General features: G+C 40.5%; 1 protein-coding gene across 1 annotated transcript; it reads right to left on the bottom strand.

The window, feature by feature from the left end:
* Positions 1-1,383: 1,383 nt before the first annotated feature.
* akap1b (A kinase (PRKA) anchor protein 1b) lies at positions 1,384-23,292 on the bottom strand. The gene is made up of 11 exons (XM_054600974.1): positions 23,168-23,292; positions 13,075-14,711; positions 10,883-11,007; positions 9,836-9,962; positions 9,633-9,760; positions 8,805-8,982; positions 7,581-7,731; positions 6,778-6,845; positions 6,494-6,567; positions 6,296-6,361; positions 1,384-5,379 (listed from the first exon to the last, which is right to left on the bottom strand). Exons 2-11 carry the CDS (start codon positions 14,684-14,686, stop codon positions 5,317-5,319), a joined length of 2,592 nt encoding a protein of 863 aa, XP_054456949.1. The 5' UTR covers positions 14,687-14,711; positions 23,168-23,292; the 3' UTR covers positions 1,384-5,316.
* Between the last annotated feature and the right edge of the window lie 774 nt (positions 23,293-24,066).

Here is a 24,066-nt window from a genome sequence, read left to right as displayed (position 1 = left end):
TGTTTTCCTGCAATGCTGCAGAATCTTGGCTATTAGGATCACTAAAAGGACGCAGAGGAACCAGTCTGACATATGATCTGTCTCAGGATATAATGACAGTTTGAGCACTTGTGACAAAATAAATATTTTTATTTGGGTTGCCAACTGCAGCTTTAAGGCCATGTGTCACATATAGTAAAACCATATGATAAACACATTTATTATGTTCAGTCCAGTCATGACTGAAGCTCAGCGTTTTCACTCGTTACTATAACATGCTTAACATGTAACCACCACATTGAAACTGGTCTACACCATATTGCAAACTTGGAATAACAAGCCAGTCTTCAACTTGGAGAGAGTGTTGGTTTATTATGGTAAATTATTACAACCATTGTGTGTTGGTGCAAAACTTAAATTTTTGGTGGAATGCAGAACACAAAATGACTTTATGGTGAAAGGCTGTCGTTTTCTAATATTCCGTATTTTCCTTTTTTTCCCCTGGTTTTGTGTGTATATAAAGCATATATAGACACACACACACACAATTATATGTTGAGTTATTTATTTCAAATCAATACTCAACACATAATTAAACTCCTGTTTCTGTTACGTAATAAAAGGCGCTTCTTAACCTTTTTCTGTCTTAAGATAAATATAAATGAAATTATGATGAAATTAAATTAAACATTCTGGCCATTATGAAAGGCAAACTCAATGTAGAGAGAAGGGCTGGCTGTGGAAACGCTAACGGTGTGGACACAACACGTGTGAGAGACGCAGCCGTCATGCCGTTTGGAAGTTATTATGAATCCCACTGCTCTTCTTGGCAAGGACAATGTTTAGCATGCAAGTGCTAGGAGCGGCCAGGCGTCCATGGTCACTGAGGTACCAGTAACTTCATTTGTTCAGGTCCTTTGCCCGGACCAATGGGCTGTCCTGACCATGACTACTTGAGGTCTATGTCTAATCTTAACCAATCATCTCCACCAGCTACACAGGCAGGTCTGTCTCAGCTGCTTGAATATGGGGTTTTAATTCTTTCTACATGTTTAACCAGTATTGTACTTGTGGCACCATGTTTTTGAGATCATTTCAATCACTGATGTAGAACCTTCTCTGCATCAGGAGCAGTGATCTGCCAATTATTATCCACTAGAATCACCGCCTATCCGTTGTATGTCTCTGGCAACAGATTTACAGTTTACATCCATGTCTTTCCAAAATGTAATCACTTCATCATTTTATCCTGTACCCGTAAATATATCACCTGTGGCCACAGCTGTCGCCAGCAAAAAACTTTTCTCATCAAAGGTCCATTGGCTAACTAAACTATGTGACCAAGACTTCCCATAAATCCTTTCATTTTAATGAAGATGTGGAAAAAAGTACAAGAAACACTTTCAATAACTTTATTTTTTTCCCTTAATAGATCTGTACAATCAACAAATCAAACTTAAGATGAGCCTAACAAAACTGGTCTGTACATGTTAAATGCTTTTGGGCACACAACCTTAAAACCCATTTAAATAATCAAATGATGACTTGTCTAGCTATGCAAACACTTATCCAACAGCTTGAGAACATTGAGTGACTGAAAAAGGGGAGGCAGGATGAACCAGGACAAACCAAACAAAAAAAAAATACCCAACAATCTTCCCTTTATACCTCTTTCTTGCCAGTGTTATAGAAAAGTACAGTCAAATATCTTATTTACAGAGAAATTAACAAAACTGTAGTTAGATTAAACTGATGTTGTGTGGTGAGGGTTATTTGTGTGGATATAAAAAAAGGGGGACAGACAGTTTATCAACAGAGAGGAAGTATGCACACAAGCCAACAACAGACAATATGGCTACTGCTCCAATTCCAGCACCGACTTAAGGACACCTTCAAGAACTCATAAATGTCTTCTATGTTATTCTTCGTCAAAATGCCTCATTTCCTATACATCGGAATGCTATCTGTTCAAGCACAATCCCCAACCAACCACCTAATGAACCATTCCTGAGTTACATTATTGACACAATGTATTATTGAGGAGTTTTTAAAGAGTAATTTACATGTATTATGTTATGCAGAGAACTTTATCTGTTTTTAGTAATGTTATATGGAGAACTTAAAGCCCACCCCTTTCTGAATTCTGTCCTTCAATTTCAAGATAAAGCTGCCGTATTGCTCGGGTAACAGTGATTTCATTTTTCATTGAAAAGAGACTTAATAAAAAAATATGAAATAGACATTTTATGTTATTTAGAATTACAGTAATCTTGGAAATGAATCAAAATTAAATCTATACTACAGTAGCAAGGGAAACATTCAGGTGCAAATTGAACTGAATAGAAACATGTTGTGGGACTGTGGTTCTCTCTGCTCAGCAGGACCCTGTCCTTCATTCATAGTTTAGCTTCATAAAGTAGCAATTATCTTGGATCTCCAAAGTTCCTATATCACAGTTTTCTCTTTCTGGACTGTTTTCCTCACTGTGGATTGAGGAGATCCGTGCTTCATGTCTGTCTTCTAGGACCATGTTTAAATTGATCTGACCACATTAGTTTGGGGTTGGGTTTTAAAAAAGTTCAATCCCGGTGAGTTAGGCTGACTTAAGCCAAGCTTTTCCTAATATACAGCCCTCAACTATAATGGTCTCAATCTTGTCTCATCCAGCAGAATTGGTTTTTTTCAAACACCGTAAAAGAACTGATTTGTTAACCTTGGATTACATTATGGGTGACACCACGCTCTTATTTCAGAACAAAGGTATGTATACAAAAAAATGTATAATTATACCCACATCGTGATCATTCTCAAAAACAAGAAAAGTTTCATCAGGGGCCTGTATCACAAAGTGCGATCCGTGGCTTGACTGGCTCACTTCTAACTGGTAACATATGCTGCCCTGCTACTTCAGAAGATCCAATCAAAATCTGTCAACTGCCCGTCTTCTAACCAATCGGATCACTGGATCCTGACTTTGATAGAAGTGTTCAGCAAAGTCGTAAGAGCAACATGTTTCCATAGATTAGTAGCATCACTTTTTTGTATCCACTGTGGGTTAAACCAGGGCTTCTAACAAACAGGACAGTGTGAATCACACTAAACAGCCTGTCATTAACTGCGACTTCATCCGCACTTTAATTCATTGGAGACAGTGTTGATGCATTTACACTTATTCCATCACTTTAGCTCACAGTAACATGAGGTGTACCCTGCTGTCTTTTATTAGAAAAATATAACCACACACTGTTAACTAGCTCCCACACAATTATAAATTCAATATTTTGGTCAGATAGACCTGATCAGCGACTATTACTATAAACTTTTCATGTGCATCACATATCAGATTTTGTTCATCTTGGGAGAGAAAAAAAAAGAGAAATACTCTTAACGTCATTAACTCTTAATGTTAGAAGCCAAACATAATTTAAACAGTCATCATTCCAACACTTTATATTCTTACTTTAATATTTAAATTGTATTCTCTTCAAGTTGTGTATTTCCACAGACATTTCTTTTGCTTCCTCAATGACCCACTCTTCTGATAAGTGTTCCACTCATGGCTCTGATGAGCCCAGAGTTAAGAGCCAGCATCATGATACCAGTCATCCAGGATCACCAACGTTAGGGTCAGTGAAGCCAGTGATCCCAGAGGCAGCCAGACCAAGGTGAATTAGCTCATTGATGCAGGCCCCTGAAATCTCAATTATGTCAACATTTAGGGGTTTGGGTTGAGGACTTGTGGCTATGACAACTAATCCATATTATCTTTAAGACAAAGAAAAGAGGAACCATCTCATCCACATGAAGAACAAGGCCCTAATGACTGTGGTGACAGAGAACACACGTGGACAGTGAAGATGCACACTAAACACACTGGGTTTAGATCAGTGTGTTAACAGTTAATGAGGTCAACACGGACAAGCAGCACTGCAAACTAACTCCTGTGTAGTGTTTCTTTCCCATGTCAGTCGGAGTTTGGACGTTCCCTCAAGTCTTTGTAAGAGCAGCACACTGAAACTCACTAACAGTGTATGAACGCTGCATCGCAGCTCAGAAAATCCATTTCTTTGGAATTATTAAACCAGAGGACACCCATGAGACATTTAGTAAACTGACGAACATGTTAAAATGAGTTAACACAGACCTCTAGCAGCCTCACTTCCCTTCAGATTAAAATGTTTGATCATTTGTTACAAAGAGTTTTCATAGATTTAAAAAAAACCGCATACTTCGTTATGGTGCCGTTAATTTGTTGTCCGAGGAGTTAATTACTTTTATCTCAACTTTTGGGACACTTCATTTTGGGATTTGGAGGTGCCATCCCAAAATGGTTATGGATCTTTAAAGTTCAAACTTTAAAGTCTTTAACAAACAGCCCTGACGTATGTTGCCTTGCTGACATGATGTCTGAAAAATGCATCCTGGAAATATGGAGTTAATGAAATCTTCCCCAACTTGGAGCTCCAATATGAAAAACTGTTCAACTGCATTTTGTGTGGTAGGTTGAAATTCCTGGCTCCTCTAAAATGCAGTGCAAGTTGGTGGAGAAAGGTAGAGCAAAGGTAACCAGCTCTGTCCTGGTTGGAGGTGGAGCAGAGGCTCTGGATGGACACCCCAGAGAAGTCCATGTCTCTTGATGCCGCACTGCTGGGCAGACCAGCTGTGTGCTCGGTGCTCCACCAGGGAACAGCCTCTGAACTCATCTCCTCTTTGCCATAAGTGTCTACAGCCTTTCTGCCCATCATTCTATCCAGACGAGAACCCTAAAATATCTGACAAATCTCCTTTGAAATGTTCTAACCTACAGACAACGGTTACCGAGGTGTCAATGAAACTCAAAATTGTTCACAAGTGTCGACAAGTCTGATGGAGGCATTTGTCCTTCCACACGCATGATGATCCAGTCAGTGAGCAAAGGCCCAGAGCAAAAATGAAGTTTGGATGGGGGAGGAAAAAAAAAAATATTGGTTGAACCTTTATTTAGTTACAATATAGATTTAAAAATGTCTTCTTTTTTTTTTTTTTTTTTTTTTTTTACAAGTACCTGGTCCTTTCCTTCTAAAGTTCTTTTTGTGTACAAGAACAAGAGAGGTTGTCTTATTTTGAAGCAGTGCTGTTCTTGTAGATTATGCCTGCAAACAATTTTTAATTTCTCTTCAAAGAAATAGGTGGGAAAAATAGGACAAAAAAAAGAGCAATGAAAGAAAAAACAATCTTCTTAGATCCACCAGTGTTGTCTAGTGGGGCTGGGACCTCAGGATGACCCGGGTCCAAGACAGCTGATCACAAGAGAATAAGGGGGTGGGTGGGGGGTTGGAGTTCAGAGCATGGAGGAGTTCAAAACCCATCTACCCAAACACCCAGGCCCCTCTCTGCCAGCGTACGGTTCACTGAAATCACCTGAAATGAGGAGAGAAACATGTAATTATTAAAATAAAAGTGTCATATTCATGTCACATGTCATAATTATCTACTGCTTTGACTCTCCTTCTTTAACACATACACTGTTATCATATATTTTTTTCAGGGGCCTCAACTTCTGTTTGCATTTCACATTAAATGCCTTCCCGGAAAAGGTAAAGATTATGTCCCTTGAGGCATTTGAAGGATTTGAATGTGAAGCAATGAACATCTGTGAGGAAAGTGCCGAGTCCTGCTTCTCTAAATAACAGAGCTACGGCTAACGGCTAACGTTACCGCAGGATGCCTCGACTATTCAGTAAAAATGAGTGTTGAGTGTCGTTTGAAGGCGTTTCCATGGCAACATAAAATATTAGAGATGAATCATGAACTGACCTAACACTAGCTCTAAGCAGGCCATTTTATACCAAATAAAAACTACTAATGTCAAAAATGTAATAATAGCAAACATTTAAATAGAAATACAATGTGTATCCTGATCATTTGAATTGTATTTTATTTATGCAAATAACCACTACAGAAAACAATAACCAAGTAGGTCAAACACACTGAATGTGTTTTAAAGCACACTTTACTTTTTACAGCGTAATATTCGCGTTCTGTGTAAATTCACATTATCTATTTTTCTTTTATTGTATAATATCTTTTATTTATTATCTTAATCTGTTTACCCTGTACTTAAGCTGTTGCAACACCCGAATTTCCCCCATAGGGATCAATAAAGGAATATCTATCTATAATATATTGAGTAATAAATATATAGTAAAACCTCCCTTGGTGTGTTAGGCCTTGCTACTGACATCCAAAACTTTAAAACTACCAGTAGAGTTATACAACATAAGTAACCCTAAAACTACAAGTATATGTCACAGATAGATGTGTTGAAGCGTCGTACCTCTTCTCCCACCATGTTCCACAGGTGGACCAGAGGGAGGCCTGTGTTGTTGTCGTAGTTTGAGACCTTTACAGAGAGAGAGAGAGAGAGAGAGAGAGAGAGAGAGAGAGAGAGAGAGAGAGAGAGAGACAATTGGGGAGTCGGTTACAGTTGACTGACACTCTGGAGTTTAGTTGGGTGTGAGGAAGGTGAACTAACCTGTGCAAGCAATGCCACTCCTCTGGTCATCTCCTCTAACGCTGATGTGGCCTCTGGTGAGAAACGATCCTCTCCTGAAAAAAAAAAAAAAAAAAAAACACGTGAGAACAACCACAGGAAGAGGAACAATTCTTCCAGCTGTACACTACCTGCAGCTCTCAGACGGCAAAATCTGGACTTGGTTTTTTAAGAACTTTAGAAGAACAGACACGAGACACCAGAACTACTAGCACTGCTGCTGTCAAACTGGTAAAAAAATGATGTATTAACAAACAATGTTGTACCTGGAAGTGGGGCGATGTTGTCAAGCAATACTTCAGCCCCTTGAAATGGTAGTGTTACAAAATCAGACCTGGAAAATAAAGTGGAGGCATCAGTTAAAGAAAAACTCCAGAATCATATCTCATTTAGTATATTTTACATATGGTATTCCATAATGACAAATTGAAATCACGTTTTAGTAGCTTTCACAAATCCTCTCATCCACATTGTCCCTTTAGTCCGCACTTTGTTCAACCACCAGAACAGCTGCTTCGGCTCTGCCTTTACCAGCTCGCCAGTATATCGCCACCACACTTTTGTGGTTCAGGGTAAGGTCAGAATTAGTACTGAAATGTTTAACCTGATGGTGGCAGTAGTGGTAAGTATCAATGCTGCAACAATCAGATACAGTTAGAAAATGGACAAAGGAGCAGCACAAAGTGTGTGCAGCTCTTTAAGACTTAGATTTTAATCTCTCATGTTTTAGCTACTGACATTACAATATTTGTGATGAGGTTTATTTACCCCAAGAAAGTAAAAATAATAATATTTGTTTAATTATATACATACAGCGCAGTGATTATCTGGACAAAGATTATACTTTGTCCTAGACTGAAACAGAATTCCATAGACATAAGTATTTGAAACGTATCTAGTCTATGACTAGTCTTGATTCCAGAGAATACCCCCGGTGGAAGAGTTTGGAATACTTTCGCCTCAGCGACTGCTACAAAGCAGAAGCAAACTATTTTCAGAGAAGCACTCGTATCATATTTGTTGGTATTCTAAATGGCACTACACAGTTTGAATACAGCGAGACACTCACCGTATTTGCCGTAGCGAGTCGATCTTAACTCTGTCGTAGCCGCCATAGTCAACGTATCTGATCTCCACTTCATTAGTTTCCTTATAGAAGGTGATGACCTGAGCTCTCCACCAGGCATCCTCCACCGCCGGAGCTGCACAGATCACACCAACTGGACGACAAACAGACACAAAGACTATTCAAACTGCAAGCAGCAGTACAGTCTTTCCCTTCAGTCACTGTTTTGTTCGATTGTCAAAACGCTGAAGGCTAATTTTCCTTACTGCTGTATTTTGAGTCTAAAATGGAATCATCAGCAGTTAACCCTTGGCTGAGATTAGTTCTGTTGACTTCCTTTATGGGGCTACAACTTTTGTTGCATATTTAAGAAATTGTTATTTAGTACAAGGGGAATAAATCTCTCAAATCTATATCAAAACATCCGTTTACAAATGCTCAGAACCCCTGCAGTACAATCCACATCTCATTTTGCTCACTACTTCCCAGACACACAAAAGAAATATAGTTCACGTAGCGCCCATTTAATTCAATTAATTAAGGCTTTTATCCAATTTTAGATTCTCTGTTCACTATGGAGGCGTGAGAAAATAAAAAATCCAAAGTAACAGGAGGTGAGTAACTGATAAAGACATGATTATTTTCCTTTAAGACTTATATGGGATGTCTGGTCAGTCTGAAGTGTGTCATTGATCCCTGTCTAAAATGGGAAAGGCATCCAATGTCAGATCCACAAACAAAAACATAACTCAAAGTGAAACATCATTATCTGGATAGGTGTTATGTTGGTCTCAAGTATCCAGATAATGCTGTTTCACTTTGAGTTCTCACACCAAAATGACAGAATGTTTTTGTTGTTTTTGTTTCTGGATTGGCTTCTTGTTATTGAAAAACACAAATATATCATTTTTTAAAAAGCAATTTACATCAATTTTGAAAAAGGTAGTACACTTCTGTTCAGATTTATTGATTCAGATTTCTGAACAAGCTCTGGTGCCAACAACCAACATACTGCCTCTAACTGTAGTGTGGATAAATGGATATGACTGGGGTGTCAGCTAGGACTCAAACACCAGTTCTATAAAAACAACACTGGTGCAATTTATTTTTTTCTTCAAATTTTTACGATTGCTGAAAATAATGCAGCTAAAATTCAGTTCTAGCTGCCCATGGAGTTTAAGGTTGACTAAACTGCAGACACACTTATCAGCGTGTTGCCATGGTTACCTTCAGCGGGTGAGGGCAGTGCAGGGGTGCCCGGCTGCGAGTAGCAGAGGAACATCTGCTGGTCGAGGCTCCGCAGAGCGTGGTAGGTGGGATGGGTGTGCTGCTGGACGAAGACGTGACCGGCTGACACGATGTTCACAACTATCACTTCAACTGTCACTCCACTGGGGAGCAGGAGCTGAGGACACAAACGACACAAGAGGAAGAGTTACTCTTCCATGATCCAGTGTGCATTACCTTTGACCAAAACATACACCTCATCACAAAACAATAATACATCATCCTCAATTCTTATTAAGGAGACCAGTGCAGTGCTAGACTGCAGAGAACAAGTATACAGGCAAAAAAGTTGATCAACTTCTGCTACTGCGAGATGCAAAGTTATCCCCAAAAAAGTAGAGCAGAGGCCAACAAAATTAACATACCTCGTAGCATGTAGCTTATTTTATGGTATTTTCAGTTTACCTCATGAGTATAGAGATGGAGAAATAAATGAATGCCGCTGTGTTTACTGGCAATAGTTCTACAGTCCTGCCTAAAATGAGAATAAACCCATGTGCAGTGCGTTTGTGCTGAAACTTGCCTCTTGACAGAAATTCCTGAACCTCAAAACAAAAGAGAAGCAAGTACCTGATCAACTCCAACTAGCATCAAATTAAAAATTAAAAAGACTACTTTGATGTGGCTATGATCTCTTTTATGTCAGGAAGTCTGGGTTGACATATGGCCTAATTTTTTGCCTCACTCTGCTGACAATATATTGTAGCGGTTAAAAATCTGTCCACCTCAGTATTGGTGGCACAGAGCAGCCATAGAGCCCACCCTTACCCAGGAGGTCATGGGAAGTGATGGCAATGTTAGTGGGGGCGGCGGAGGAGCATATAGGTTGGTCAAGTCCAGATCTTTAAACTTCTTCCCAATCAAGGACAGGGCTTTGTCAACCTGCTGCTGCGTACCTGGAGAGAAACACAAGTGGTTCAGAAGAGCACTGATGTAAAACATGGAGTTCAATATCTCATTAACTAACTTACCCTCTATGTGGCAGATCTGGAACTCCTGTGTATAAGGCAGGGTGGAGATGTAGATCTTTGCGCCAGAGTTCTGCTTCAGGAAACTCACATATCTTCCCTGCTTTCCTATTAGCCGCCCTACAAGATGCTGGTACAGGAAGACAAGCATGTATGACAGTAATATGTCAAAAATAACGGTTGATTCATACAAAACTGTAGTGTTAACATTTTATAAGAGTGCGAACCAAGCGCTAAGAGAAAATCCAAATCCTGTGTTTATAGACGGTCAACGAGGTTTGTCCTTGTTTTACCAAGAGAAGAACATTGAACTTGGTCCAGAAGTATGGCATCGGGGTAAACAATTTTTAGAATATCTACAACTTAAATCATCTGTTCAATCCAAACTTAACATTAAGACCACTTTACTACATGACTAAAAATACCAATCTACAACTCATACAATATAGGATACATACATACATAACATAATATACAAATACAATTATAATATTTAGTATATATTATTATTTTAAAAAAAAAATTTTTTTTATTCTTCTTTTGGCTTATAATATAACTCCGGATTACATTATAATACTGAATCATTGAATTACATTTGTCACCATTTCTGACAATGCTATATTATTATTGTGATGATGCCATTATTATTACAGCTTATATTATTATTATAACTGATTGCTATTAGTTATTATATATTATTTTGTCATGAATACATCTTATCTTTTTGTTAATATTTATTTATTTTTTGGTTATCACCGCTTCCCACAATCAATATTTGAATTGTCATTATTATATTTATTTATATATGTTTTTGTTTGTGTATTGAAATATTTTTTTCTTTCAAATTTTGTTAGGACGTAAAAGCCTTTGTTATTTTTGAGCACAACCCTTAAAAACACTCCAACGACACTGATACAGAGGAAGCTGGTTGGTTCCATTTCACAGTAAAATGACTTCTCTGGTGAAATGGTGCATGGCGTGAAAAGGGTTGATATCAAATCACACAGATAAGTTTTGGTTTTACTTCTCGAGCCCTGTGTACTGACTCACCTTTGGCACCTCGATCTCCCAGATGACGAGCTCAGAGCTCGAGGAGGCAGCGTGGTTGCTCTGGCTTTCCCCAGCACCCATAGTGCAGCCGCTGTCCACCGAGTCCATACTGTTCACATCAGAGCCTAGACACCCACACAAAATCATCATCACCTTTGATATTTACAGCAACATAAGACGGTTTCATTAACAGAAATCATCGCTTCCGTTGAGACACATCAGTATGATACTGGAAAGAGAAATGTATGTACAATTGTACATAACATGAAATCAATTTATTCAATCTGTGTGAAAAAGGAAGTTTTAGTGGCAGGTTGTAACCCACTAAATACCTCTTAGCTCAGCCCTCCCTTTCCAAGTGTGTTGGAGAACTACGGTTGCCTACAGGTAGGGATAGGCTTCTTTAGATTTTTAGCACAACTAGCGGCTACTCTAATCGATACTTGGTTCTTCTACATGACTAAATTTAAAAACAAATACATTTAGAAAAGAACCCGAAGTTGTAAAATGTCAATATAGATAATAACATGTCTGGGGAAAGTTTATAAAGAATAAAGAACACAGACATCTGTCAATATCAGTCATTCCTCCTGTCCTCTGTCCACCTGTCTGCCAGCAGAGCATTTTACAAAAAAAGATTTTGGCCGATGGTTCATGCTGTGCTTGTTCAATCACAGCGGCGGTTGCCAATCGAATTAGGTTTTACTTTTGTTTACATGTTCAGAGATGTATTGATACAATATTGGCTTTTTACTTTGTTATGCACATATAGAAGCAAGCGTAGTTGCCCTCAACTCAAGCAATCTTCACTTCACTTGGTCCCCTTCACCAAAGCCACCTCTCTGCTCACGCTGTGTGTGTGTGTGTGTGTGTGTGTGTGTGTGTGTGTGTGTGTGTTGTGTGTGTGTGTGTGTGTGTGTGTGTGTGTGTGTGTGTGTGTAGGAGCTAGAGCCAGCGCCTGTTCTGGGCTGCTATAGAAACATGGCAGTGCAAGATGGTGGACTTTGTGTAAGACGTTTTGGGTTATTATACACCAATTAAAACCTTGTTATGGATATTATATTCAATATCTGCCAATAAACCCCCCTAAATGTTTCACACTTTTCCTTTAAGTGACAAGCCGCTCCTCTAAGTATTTTGTAACTTTTTAAATAATGGCAAAATTCTTATTGTTGGTTAATAAATAACATTCTTACAGACAACTAAGCTCTGTATCAGGAGAACACAAATACTCTTAAATGTTAAGATGTCAGCAACAGCATCATATTGTATATATTTAAATTGTTGAATATCGGTTGAAAATAAAACATGTTTCAAAGTCAGTTATGGATTTGAATTGTGTGACAGGTCAATTTAGGCTAAAAGCACCTTTATCTGTGAGGTCGAACCGCATGCATGTCAAATTCCTGCCACACTATATGACACTCCAACACTGTTGTGCTTATGTAAAAAATACGTAGTTAATGCTAAGCGTATAATGCATGTTAGTGGACAGTTTTCCTACCAATTCCAAGGTTTTTAAAATTAAAATACAATTTATTTTTTCAGAATCATTAGAATTGTGTGTTCTTATGCAAATGATAGCTATAGATGACTCAAATAAAGTAAAAGGTTAACATTTGCACCTTTTGATGGTTAACACTGAATTGAGAAAGGTTGAAATTATTTTTGGGACGGTGGTGAAAAAAAACCATTCTGGAGCCATGTATTGCAGCTGCTACAACAAAACAAAACAAAACAAAAAAACATTGATGATCGGCCATTAGTATCAGCGGCAAAAAAGTAGATCGGAACATATTTGCTCCTTTTTTTCTTTGTACCAATCCGATCTGAGTCTCAAAATCATGATACGATCAAAACCGCGAGTTTTATGATTCGTTGCACACCTACTTAAAGAGTTCGGTTATCAAACTCCTCTCCTCTTGATTCAGCCTCCAGTTTCAGTCAGGGGTCAACCCGCTCACCACGTTTAAGAGCAAGCTTAAGACTTTGAATTAGTCTGACTGGTAGTAAAAGCTTAACAACTATAGGGCCGGTGATTCTAATCATAGACATTTGTGGGCAGCCCTAAAGAAAATCTAAGAGAATACTATTGGCCAATATATCATTATCCGATTTTTAATTGTTCAAATACGAGTATCAGCCTAACACTTGAAACACCAATACAGAGAATGGACAGATTGATGCCTCACCTCCAGACTGGTCCGTCTCCGCCTCACATGTCCCGTGAGCTCCATTCCTGAGGCCCATTCCATTGAGCCTCTTTATCTCGCACACAGCATCCACTGAGTTTTCTTCAGTAACAGCCAACACCGATGCCTCCGGGGCAGTCCCCAGTGATTGAGGCTGTGATGCTTCTTTTGCTGACAAGTCTGTAACCTGGATCACATCAATTTGGTTTTCAAACATGCTGTTCTGGAGGTCCTCGTTGCTGATTCCATCCTCCGAGTGGCATGTACTGCAGGCCGAGTCATCGGCCAGCGCTGCTGCTTCATCACCTTTCAGTTTCATGTTTAGCAAAAGGGTACTTTGTGCTGCTTGAAGCGAGGGTGTTAGCCAATGGCCTCTCTGTGCATGGTTTGTCTGATGAACCCTGTGACTGACCTCAACAGGCTCCCATACTGGAGACAAGGAGCATCCGTTAGGCATCCCTTGCTCTCCCTTCTCTCTGGCCTGTCCAGACTCATTGGCTATCTGAGAGGGGCTAGATAGTAGATGGTGGTGCTGTGGTGCTGCTGAGATTGGCTCCTGTTGGGAGCACAGTCTGCCAATGGCAAGTGGTGAGCTGCTTCTGCAGACGGGCTGTGTGACTTGGCAGCTGGTGCCACCAAGGATCTCCTGGGTAGCTGCCGAGATGACTTCAGTTATGAGTCCAGCTGCTAGAAGTTCCAGATCATGCTCCTCTCCATGGTCACTGTGTACCTGGATGTCCTCTTGGGTCTCTGATATGGTGGGGGAGTCTTGGACCGTTGTCAGGGCTGTGCAGGTCGGGGTCAGGGAGGTAGGTGTGCTGGTTAGAATGTGTTGCTGGAAATCCTGCGCTGAAGGGGGTGTCTCTAGAGAGTCTGCCTCTGATGGGATCACTCTCTGCACTTTGGCTGGCGTGGCTGCATAAACAACCATCTCATCTTGTGCAGTAACAGTGCTGTAGTGCTTCGCAACTTCCCCTTCTGGCTCTGGCCTTTCTGCATCAGACAGATGCCTTGTTGATGTTGTTGGGGAGGAGCTGGTGACTTTGGTAGACTGGCAGGGCAAGATGACCTCTTCCACTGTGGCTTCTGGAGCAGAAGCTAGTTCTTTGACTGGGTGTTTCTCCAGCTCTTTTACCAAGTCAGGTGTTGAGCTTTTCTCTGGGTCTTTGTGATCTTTGAATGACACCAGCAGACTGTCCTCTTTGCCAGGTGATAGCAGTGTCGAGACTGACGGTTTATAGACTTCCTCTTGTTTTATTCTGCCAAGGTGAGGGGCAGCTTCTTCAGAATTTTGTTTCATTGAAGGTGCTGCGTCAGTGCCATGGACTTGGATTTGGGAATTATTCTCATGTTCTGTTCTCAAATTACTGACCGTTGGAGGTCTGTGGGTAGGGCTTTCTGTGTCATTTGTGGGGGGTACAGTGCCTTTCTCAACCAAACCGTTGCTACCCTCTGATGGAGATGCTCTAAGACCCGGAGCTGTTGGAGCCCCGTCTGGGCTGTCATGGTTGATGAGCCGTTCTTTCTTCCGCGAGATGTACCACCACCAGCCGATCAGTGCAAGGACCCCGGGCAGCGTGTAGGTCACAACAGAACGAAACCTCAGCGGCATTTCCTCAGGACACTAACAGCTTCACCTAAAAGTTAAAGAGACACACATATTTGTGTTAGCGAGGGACATTTCACATTGAATAAAATGTATAGCTAGTCTGGGAGAACTGGTCTTGAATCTCCCGTTGATTGCGTGATGTAAGGGTTAAGCTCTAGTCTTTCACTATGGCTGGGCTTGAATTTCGGATACTCTTTGTGAAAGGTATTCAGTTTTCAATATTGGTATTTGAATATTCCGTTTTTTTACTAACATATATGGATTATAAAGCATGCATAAAACACCCCAAACATTTTGAAAAATGCTTCTTATCCAACCCATGTGGGGCTCAGGCCAAAGGGGCTGAGCGGAAATCTCCACAGACTCAATTAGGCAAAAGAAAAGTGTGTGCATCTTTCACACAAGTTGTAAAAACAGCACTTGTGGACTCATCATGACCACCATAACCTGTGTGGGGGAAGAATCTGAGTGCGTAACAGGAAATGTTCCGCTTTAATGACACGAGCCTGTGCTGCCTGGGGCTACTACCAAGAGGTAGACTCCTCCTGTCACGGTGGTCCTGCTTTTGCTGCAGGTTGTGTGGTTAATTCCTCTCTTCCATCATGAGGACAATAATAAAACTCAAATGCCGTTTGGAACTGCAGCTCTGGGGCTCCCCTGTGGCTTTGGGTTAAATGCAGACCATAAACCAGGGTGTCCCCAGTTTTTGTGTCCAACAGGAACCTTTGTTGCATGTCTTCCTGTCCCCTTTAAAAAAATGCATACAAATGTTGCCCTCAAAAAGTTCTGTATATTTTATGCACTCCACTGTACATGCAGCAAACACAAGATCAGAAAAGAGATATACGATACCCAATCCACAAAACTAAAAACTTAGATTGGGCCTCAGCAGCTTGGAATACCTCTACTAACAACTATATATATAAAAAAAAAAAAAAAAAAAAAAAAAAAAAAAAAGTGCAACCTGTCCCTCCATGAAGAAAGCAAAGAAAGTAACAGGAGAATCGAATCAGGGACGTGTCAATCTAACCCAAACAGTACTTCCTACAATCAGCCTAAGGCTGGGTTCAGACAGCAGCACGGGGGCCACCGCAGAGGGCTTTAGCAAAACAACGGACGGCTGTGGTGTAGTGGAGAGCAAGGTAGTTCTCCAATCAGAGGGTCGGTGGTTCGATACCCGGCTTCGGCAGTCGATGTGTCCTTGGGCAAGACACTTAACCCCAAGTTGCTCCCGAAGGCTTGCCATCGGTGTGGACTGGATGTTGCATGAATGTTAGTTAGAGTCTGATGGTGGCACCTTGCATGGTAGCCTGTCATCAGTGTGTGAATGGGTGAATGATGTGTAATGATATGTAATATACTACTGCTTGTAAGTCGCTTTGGATAAAAGCGTCTGCTAAATGACTGTAATGTAATGTAACTAAGAAACAAACTAAAAACAGGATCGTGCAGCTAAAACATTGAACCATTCACAACTTTTGCTGCAACACAACGCATCCAGCAAGACGCTGTGTTTGCCAATCAAATACATCAGCACATTCCTGATTGATTCCTCTGTAACACAGACTTCACATTTCTCTTCATCTTGTTATCTTTGCACTGAATGATAAAATAATTGCCCCATGATATCCACATTAACAATTGATATCTATATTTACCAACATAAAATCTTGTCTCTGTACATTATCAATTCCAGCTGAGTGGTTCATATTATTTAAAGCTTTTACACTACCAAAAGTTAGAAATGAACACAGTTGAAGGTCTTAGAGTTACAAAATGGTCAGCATGTACTAGGAAACCTGCCCCAACAGAAGACACTGGAACAGCTTTCTGCATACTCAATTCTTGGTGCGCTCCCTAACCGGAGGTGACCTGTCCATGATCTGATCTGTCAATGTTAAAAAAAGGACATGTGCACATGCCTTTCCTTAACAAACCTGGCCAAGCCTGCCTCTACCAGGAGGAATGCATCACATGATCTGGATGTGACTCAATCATATCCTGCCATGCTTTCAGACACACATATATATCTATATATGTATATACATAGACATATTTGTGGACTTTTGACCTCTATGGCTGCTGGCACTCCCACCTGCTCTCTATGAGCAACTATTGGTCCTCTGCACGACACAGGGTTATACTTTTGACAATAAAGTGGCAATCTCAAAGATTTTTATTTAAATAAATGTCTGTTAAGACACTATCGCCAAAGGAGGTAACACAATGGGGATTGAGCGTACATCCCCCTGATGAAAGATCGGCGGTATTCTTGTATTAGCAGTGACATTCCCAGAAAAAAAAATGCTGTGTTAGTTTTTCTTCATTGTATACAGACACAGAAAAAAATGTAACTATGCACACAATTCTGAAAAATGCACAAAGTCTCCAGACTGCTAACTCCAAGTAGAATTCCATTGTTTTCACTGAAATAGAAATTCTACTCAACCAGTACTGAAACACAAAGAATTGCCACAATAAATAACAATAGAGAGGGCTGACGTATAGGAATATGGGTCTATCTATCCTGTCTACATTTAAGCTAAAGGGTGTAGACACATGAATGTGCCGAGGCTGTGGCCCACGTCTTGAATAATGCATCGCCATGAAGACTCAAACTATACCATCCTCAGGGTGATACGAGGACAAATCAATTGTTATTTACAACTGCATAAAATTGCTGGTCAATTTCAAAATGTATTATGTATAATATATCTAATATTCAGCAATTTTTTATTGATATTTGGCAATTTTTTTATTGATCTGTTCAAAAAAAGACTGAATTCAATCACGTATTCAGATGTGTGATGTCAGGTTAATGCAGATTTGTTAATTTACAAAAGTTGTCTGTGTCGGTGCATCCTTTAAAGCACCACAGGAAGTAGTTTGAAAATGCAATGCCTTAGGGTCCATGGCCAGACATTGATCCAAAAGGAAAATTAGTAATGTGACAAACAGTTAATAAAACAGGACATTTTATGAAAACTAAAATCCCTTACAATGTGCAGTTTAATATTCGAGGGAGGAGAGCAGACGGCTGCTCTGGTGACGGAGGCTCGAGGGTTAGCGATGGCTGGATTTGAGTTGCTACAGCAGTGTCAGCCCGTCTACAAAGCCAGCGCCAGCTCTCCTCACGGCAGAGTAGTCTCCGAGCTGTGGAGAGTGTGGAGGAGGGACCGCAGGGCGTAATTCTTGTATCATTTGTGGTCTGATAAACAGTCAATGCATCAAATCCAGTGACCCATGCCCTATTGAGCTATTTTCCAAGCTATTGTAGCTAGCTGTCACCAGCTCTGGCTGTCATGTTTGTCGACGCAGCGTTGAGGCTTTCTTCATACAGAAGGGAGAGTGGTTTCTTCTCTCAGCCCCTTTCCCACTTTTTTTTTTTTTTTTTTTTTCCTAAATTATACAGTTGGTGGATTTAGGCTCAGCCCTGGTGGGGACGTCACTCATTAAGGTCACGCCCCGCATCTTCTTATAGAGGTTCACACTTGATCAGTACTTTTTTATTCCCAAAAACAATACCTGGGCTTTTGGTAGGGCTGAGCATTATGGAGAAAATCAAAGATCACAATATTTTTAACCAAATATCGATATTGCCACAATATTCTAGGGTTGACCATTGGTGCTTTCACAAAATATTTACACAATGAGATTTTTGATATTCATCAACAATGTGGAATAATAAGTGTGTCAAGGCAAATATTAGAACAGCTACGACAGTCTGGTAAGTTCAGAAAATGACATCACATTACTGTAATGCAGCCTTTAAAACCAGGAAAAATTATATTATGATACACAAAAGCTACTAGTCACATTACTATTATGCTAATTGGCTTTGTTTCAACCCTGGAGTCTTTGCGCTTTCTCGCCTCGCAAGTTTTCATAAATCAAGGCTGTACCTGGACTGTGGTCGTGCCTCCAGCTGTGACCCTGCTGACACCCACTGCTACTACGATTATTATTATTATTACTATTCCCTATTTCATAATTATACTATAATATTTGCTGCTTTTATTATAAGTAGTCTTAATGTTTTCCTTCATTACTCTGCTTACTACTCTTATTATATTACATTACAGTCATTTAGCAGACGCTTTTATCCAAAGCGACTTACAATCAGTAGTATATTACATATCATTCACCCATTCACACACTGATGACAGGCTACCATGCAAGGTGCCACCATCAGACTCTAACTAACATTCTACAACAACAACACTCTTAACTAACAAGGCAAGCCTTCGGGAGCAACTTGGGGTTAAGTGTCTTGCCCACACATCGACTGCCGAAGCCGGGTATCGAACCACCGACCCTCTGATTGGAGAACTACCTTGCTCTCCACTACGCCACAGCCGCCCCACATTATATGTGGGGTATATAGGATTATATGAATCCTTTATGTCATATACATTGAATGTGTTGTATCTCTGTTATGCTGTTCATTCTGTACACATGACATCTATTGCATTCTGTCCATCCTGGGAGAAGGATCCCTCCTCTGTCGTTCTCCCATAGGTTTCTTCCTTTTTTCTCCCTGTTAAAGAGTTTTTCCTGTGCCGATGTGAGGGAAGGACAGAGGATGTCGTATGTGTACAGATTGTAAAGCCCTCTGAGGCAAATTTGTAATTTTGGGCTATACAAAATAAATTGAAAAGCTATGGCAATATTCACTCTCATACCATGATATGGATATAATATTAATATATTGCCCAGCCCTAGCTTTGGGTATCAGATGATACCAAGTACTGATCTGATACCAGTGTTCATCTAATCAAGGAGCCTCACAGAGACATTAGGGGTCGATCTTTTTCTGTCCAGGCAGCAGAAGCACACCATCCTAATAAATCCTGGGAAATTAGCGTTTTTGTATAAGATACAACTTCAGCTGCAGTCGAAACACATTGGGCCTCTTTAAAGTAACATTAAATGCAACAAGAAGAAATTTGCATAAACCTTTGGATTCCCAACCTGACTGCTTTAGTGTATTACTTGGTGGTATTAATAATTATTAAAGCAAAAAGAACACCATTTATGTGAGACAACATTAGGATGAGCTCTGGTTTCCCATGTCTTGCATAAACATGGCTGGATCCTGGAGAGCCGTTGGACAGGGCTGTTAAACCAGGGGACTCTTTGGGTACCAATCTGGCTGAGAAGAGACCCTGACGGAAAGCAAGGAGGCAGCGTATGTTTATGATTAATAATGCATAAACTTGACAGAGGAAACAGAATTTAACGTTTTGCTTCAGAAATTATCAATAAAGTTAGGCTGATGTTCACATTTTAGAGAATGTACCACAAGTCAAATTTCTTCATTGATGATGTATAATTTCACTTATGGGTGCAATTGATAAGATTAATGGTTTGGATCATATCACGGTTTTGAGTCACGGCTCAGAAAGAAATCTGCGCAAAACAAAAAAAAGAGAGCAAATATAACATTTAGAGTGTCCCCATCACATTTGTTGCCATTTATACCAATTACCCATCATCAATATTGGCTGATACGGATTGTTTTTGTTGTTTTGTTTTGTTATAGCAGCTGGTCACCACCATCCCAAAAATAATATCAACCACTCTTAAGTCAGTGTAAACCATCAAACCACGAGGGAGGATCTGTACGGAACAACTACGGTTTGTTAAATCATTAATTTCAACCATCCACTATTAATCAGAATGTTAATTATTATGACTCAACCTGCGAGATTAAAAATTAACTGCAATCATTCATTTCTAATGGACAAGCTGAAGGAACTGACAGGGTTGCATTTGGCTGGAGTTGTAACTTGTCCAATATTTTGCATGCATCTTTTTTTTTTGGTTTACTTCTAGAAAAAAAACAAGTTATCCCCTTTTTACCATTATATTTCCAAAGACATTTTTATGAAATACTTGCTTTTTCTTGAAAAAATTTAACCAATTAAAAATTGACCTTGGTTTTACAGCACACCCTTAATTTAACTAGGTCATCACCTGCAATAGGAATTAACAACAAACAAAGCCTAAGCAAACAATTAATAGAACCGTAGCCCGCAAATATCTTTATCAAGTAGAAAAAGAAATGGACTTTCCCTGAGCTTCAAGAATATGATCATATCAATGTGATCAAGGGTGACTGTATGTGCCGCATGTTCACTGTAATGCCATGCTGACAAGTCAGCAGTTTCGTTTTGCAATGGCTTATATAATATGCGACGTTAGATGTACAATACAATTAAATATTATATCAGCAGCGGAAATCTCTCCATATGCACACCTAAACAGGAAGGAAGGTAACTAACAGGAAGGTACTGATGAGCCTGTTTACTGTAACTGTGCCTCTGAAATGGTGGCCCACACTCCGTTCACCTTGGACAAGGTTACTAGAGCAGTCCAGCAGTCAAACTAATCTTGAGCTCTCTTTGCAGGTCAGACTGGTGTTCATTGGTGCTTTCCTCCATGAGTCAGACTGACCTTGGCTTCAAACAGGGGAGTGGTTAGACTGTATTTACATGTCACAAACCCTACAACGTGCTGAGCAAAGGCAACCTAAGCAGCTTGCTCAATGGGTACGGGGCAGCCTTGGTTTACCTTTCATACTAGCAACACCCTACACTAGTTACATTTGACATCTTAACATTACAGCACACTTTAGTGTACACCTGTAAAACTTTACTATTGGAATTTGTTCACACTGTTCGCAGACGTGTGGGGGTCACCCGGAAACTCTGTTCTAAAGAGTGACGTTTTGTAACAATTAACGCTAATGTGGGAATTCCGTGTCGAGTCAGTGGCCCTGATTTCCGCACCATTATCGTAGCATTTCAAGAGAACGTAAGGAGCATGCGTCCGTCTGTGCTGAAAGAGGCACCAGCACGCTGCATCTAGTTCTGCATGCAGTCCGGCAAACGATAGGACGGGACGTTCAGGGGTCGACGCTGCTACAGTCAAGTTTGAATCAACCAGGGTTGCGGTTAGCCACAGCGACAGGCTAATCCTTCAGTTCAGCTGACAGAACCAAAGCCCGACGAGAATCGTGTTTTTGTATTTTTACAATGCAATACAATATACCATGAGACTGACGTTATGTGTGGTTCACAATATGTGCCGTGTTTAAATGACCCTGTCGTACAAACGCCGTGCGTCTAACGGTGCGACCATTTCATCACATTCAACATACACCGGTGCATGAGATGAGCTAGGTTAGTTAGCTAGCAAGTAACGTTTCAAAGAGCACAACGTCAAACTGAACCCTGGCATTGAACGCGTCCTCACAGCGAGTTAGCGGCGCGTACGTTACGCTGTGTATATCAAGTAAAAGGCTCGAGGCTTCTCATTATGCATTCCTCCACAAACAAACCCTGCTGTTGCTAACATAGTACAATATACAATATTGAGTACGACACATCTTCGAAAGAAAAAAAATACGTCTGGGCGCTAAATTAGCAAACAACGACAACAATTTATAGACACTTGTAACTTAATATGTGCCTCATTTGAATGGCGAACTTGTCAGAAAACAGTGAACATCCAGAGAAAAACTTAACGCGAGACCCAGAGCTAAAATGCACAATGATGGAGCCGTAGAATTGGAAATGTTGACCGAAAAATGTAGCGTTATACTGGGAGTTTGGCTTAACACTGACTGGAATGAAACCCAGTAACTTAGCATAGGTGGCTGTGACCTAACGCTAACGTTACACTAGTGGGCAAAGAAGCATGGCTGGTTGGGAGGCCGTATGAAGTTAGCAAGCTAGCCGCGGACAGTGGTTACAATGAACACAGACGCGCTCAAAAATAGCAAAGCAGCTCATTCACACGTTCAATTAGGATGAGTCGGTGACACAAATAAAGCTTCGAGTAAAGTGACCACTTTAGATTTCCATTTAACCGATTGGACCATCGCATTAGCCCACCACATAGGGCAATGCATCACACCGCTTCAAACGCAACCAAATACACCAGTGAGGGCTTGTCCCAGACTGACGCAGGGTTTAAGGACGCTTCTGGAGTGCCTCTGTCCTGCACGGGCCTCAGACCTTCGTGTTAGCTTACTAGCCGGCCTGGCGAGAATGATCGCTAACTAACTCGCATTCTTACTACGGCCAACCAATGCGCATTTGTTACTATTCAAGACACATGACCCTGTTGTTTGTTAGTGCATGGTGACCGCATGAGGAACGGAATTATGGTAATCTAAGTTACACAACAGGGAGAAGCTAGCTTGAGTGTGCTGACTGGTGAATTACAGAAAGATGTGTAGGCTAGTTGTTCAATGACATGGGACTACTGAGCTCAGGCGATGCCACAGTAAACCACAGACAGCTTGCAGAGATGAGTGGAAATGCAAACGGATGGGATTTTGTACACGTTGAGTGTGTTGCACCCCTGTGAGTTGATTTGAACTAAGTCACGCTGTGTGACCATGATGCAGATGGCTACAGGCGTGCATGGTCTTTCCCCTTCACTGCTAATACGTCTCCAGAGTTTTCATTTACTTACAGTATTTAAGGGTCCTCTGTGCCGCCACGACGAGAGCGATACTAATAATCAGAGTTTTTTTTTTTTTTTCAAACGTGTCCCTGAAGAAAGTCAGTCTCTCCTCCCCACGTGTAGACCGACGAGCACCAGTCTAAAAAAAAAAAACAGACTAAACAGCTGGCCAACTCTCGCGATATTCAGGAGCTCAAGTCGTTTGTAGTCTCGCGTTAACTCAGAATGCAGTAAAGTCACCTATTTCAGACATGCATCCCTTTAAAATTGATCTGATGGCTATTTTACATGTTGTGTCTCATGTCTAAATCAGCGCCCTGTACACTTCTTGGTCCACTTTAGAGTCAAGACGGCATTCTAACTAGGTTGTACCTTGTAACGTTTCCATATCACTTCCGTCACGGCGCAAACGCCTTGAGATCAACATCAAGGCTGCAGCAGCACAAGGTTAAACATGCACAGAGAGAGAGAGACATAGAGAAAGAGAGAGAGAGAGATGCATCACTGTTACACATATTATCTCAGTAACCATGCACAAAATTAGGACACTAGGAAACTCTATGAAATAATCACATTTATTGTTGAGTAGATCAATATCTTATGTTATTAGAAAATGTTTTTTTTTATAGACTGATATGACATGAAAAATAGTTACTTGACATAACTCCAGTTCTATGAGAAAGTGTGGCGCCAGGCCTGGAGACAGACATAAATCCATGAGCGGGCCCAACTGCTGCCCAGTAGATGTGGATGCAATGTGGTATGAGCAGAGCGTTGCAAGTGAACAGAATATGAACAGTGGGGCTTAGCCGACTTCAGGTGGCTACATTGTTTGATAAACTGTCTTTATTTGGATGCTTTTAATGCACTCAGGCTATTTAGTCTCATGCAAAGTAGCTTTTATGCTC

Source organism: Anoplopoma fimbria, chromosome 1 (genome assembly GCF_027596085.1).
Source record: "Anoplopoma fimbria isolate UVic2021 breed Golden Eagle Sablefish chromosome 1, Afim_UVic_2022, whole genome shotgun sequence".
Taxonomy (NCBI): domain Eukaryota; kingdom Metazoa; phylum Chordata; class Actinopteri; order Perciformes; family Anoplopomatidae; genus Anoplopoma; species Anoplopoma fimbria.
Note: the sequence above shows the minus strand (reverse complement) of the source record. Positions and strands in the feature narration are given on the sequence as shown.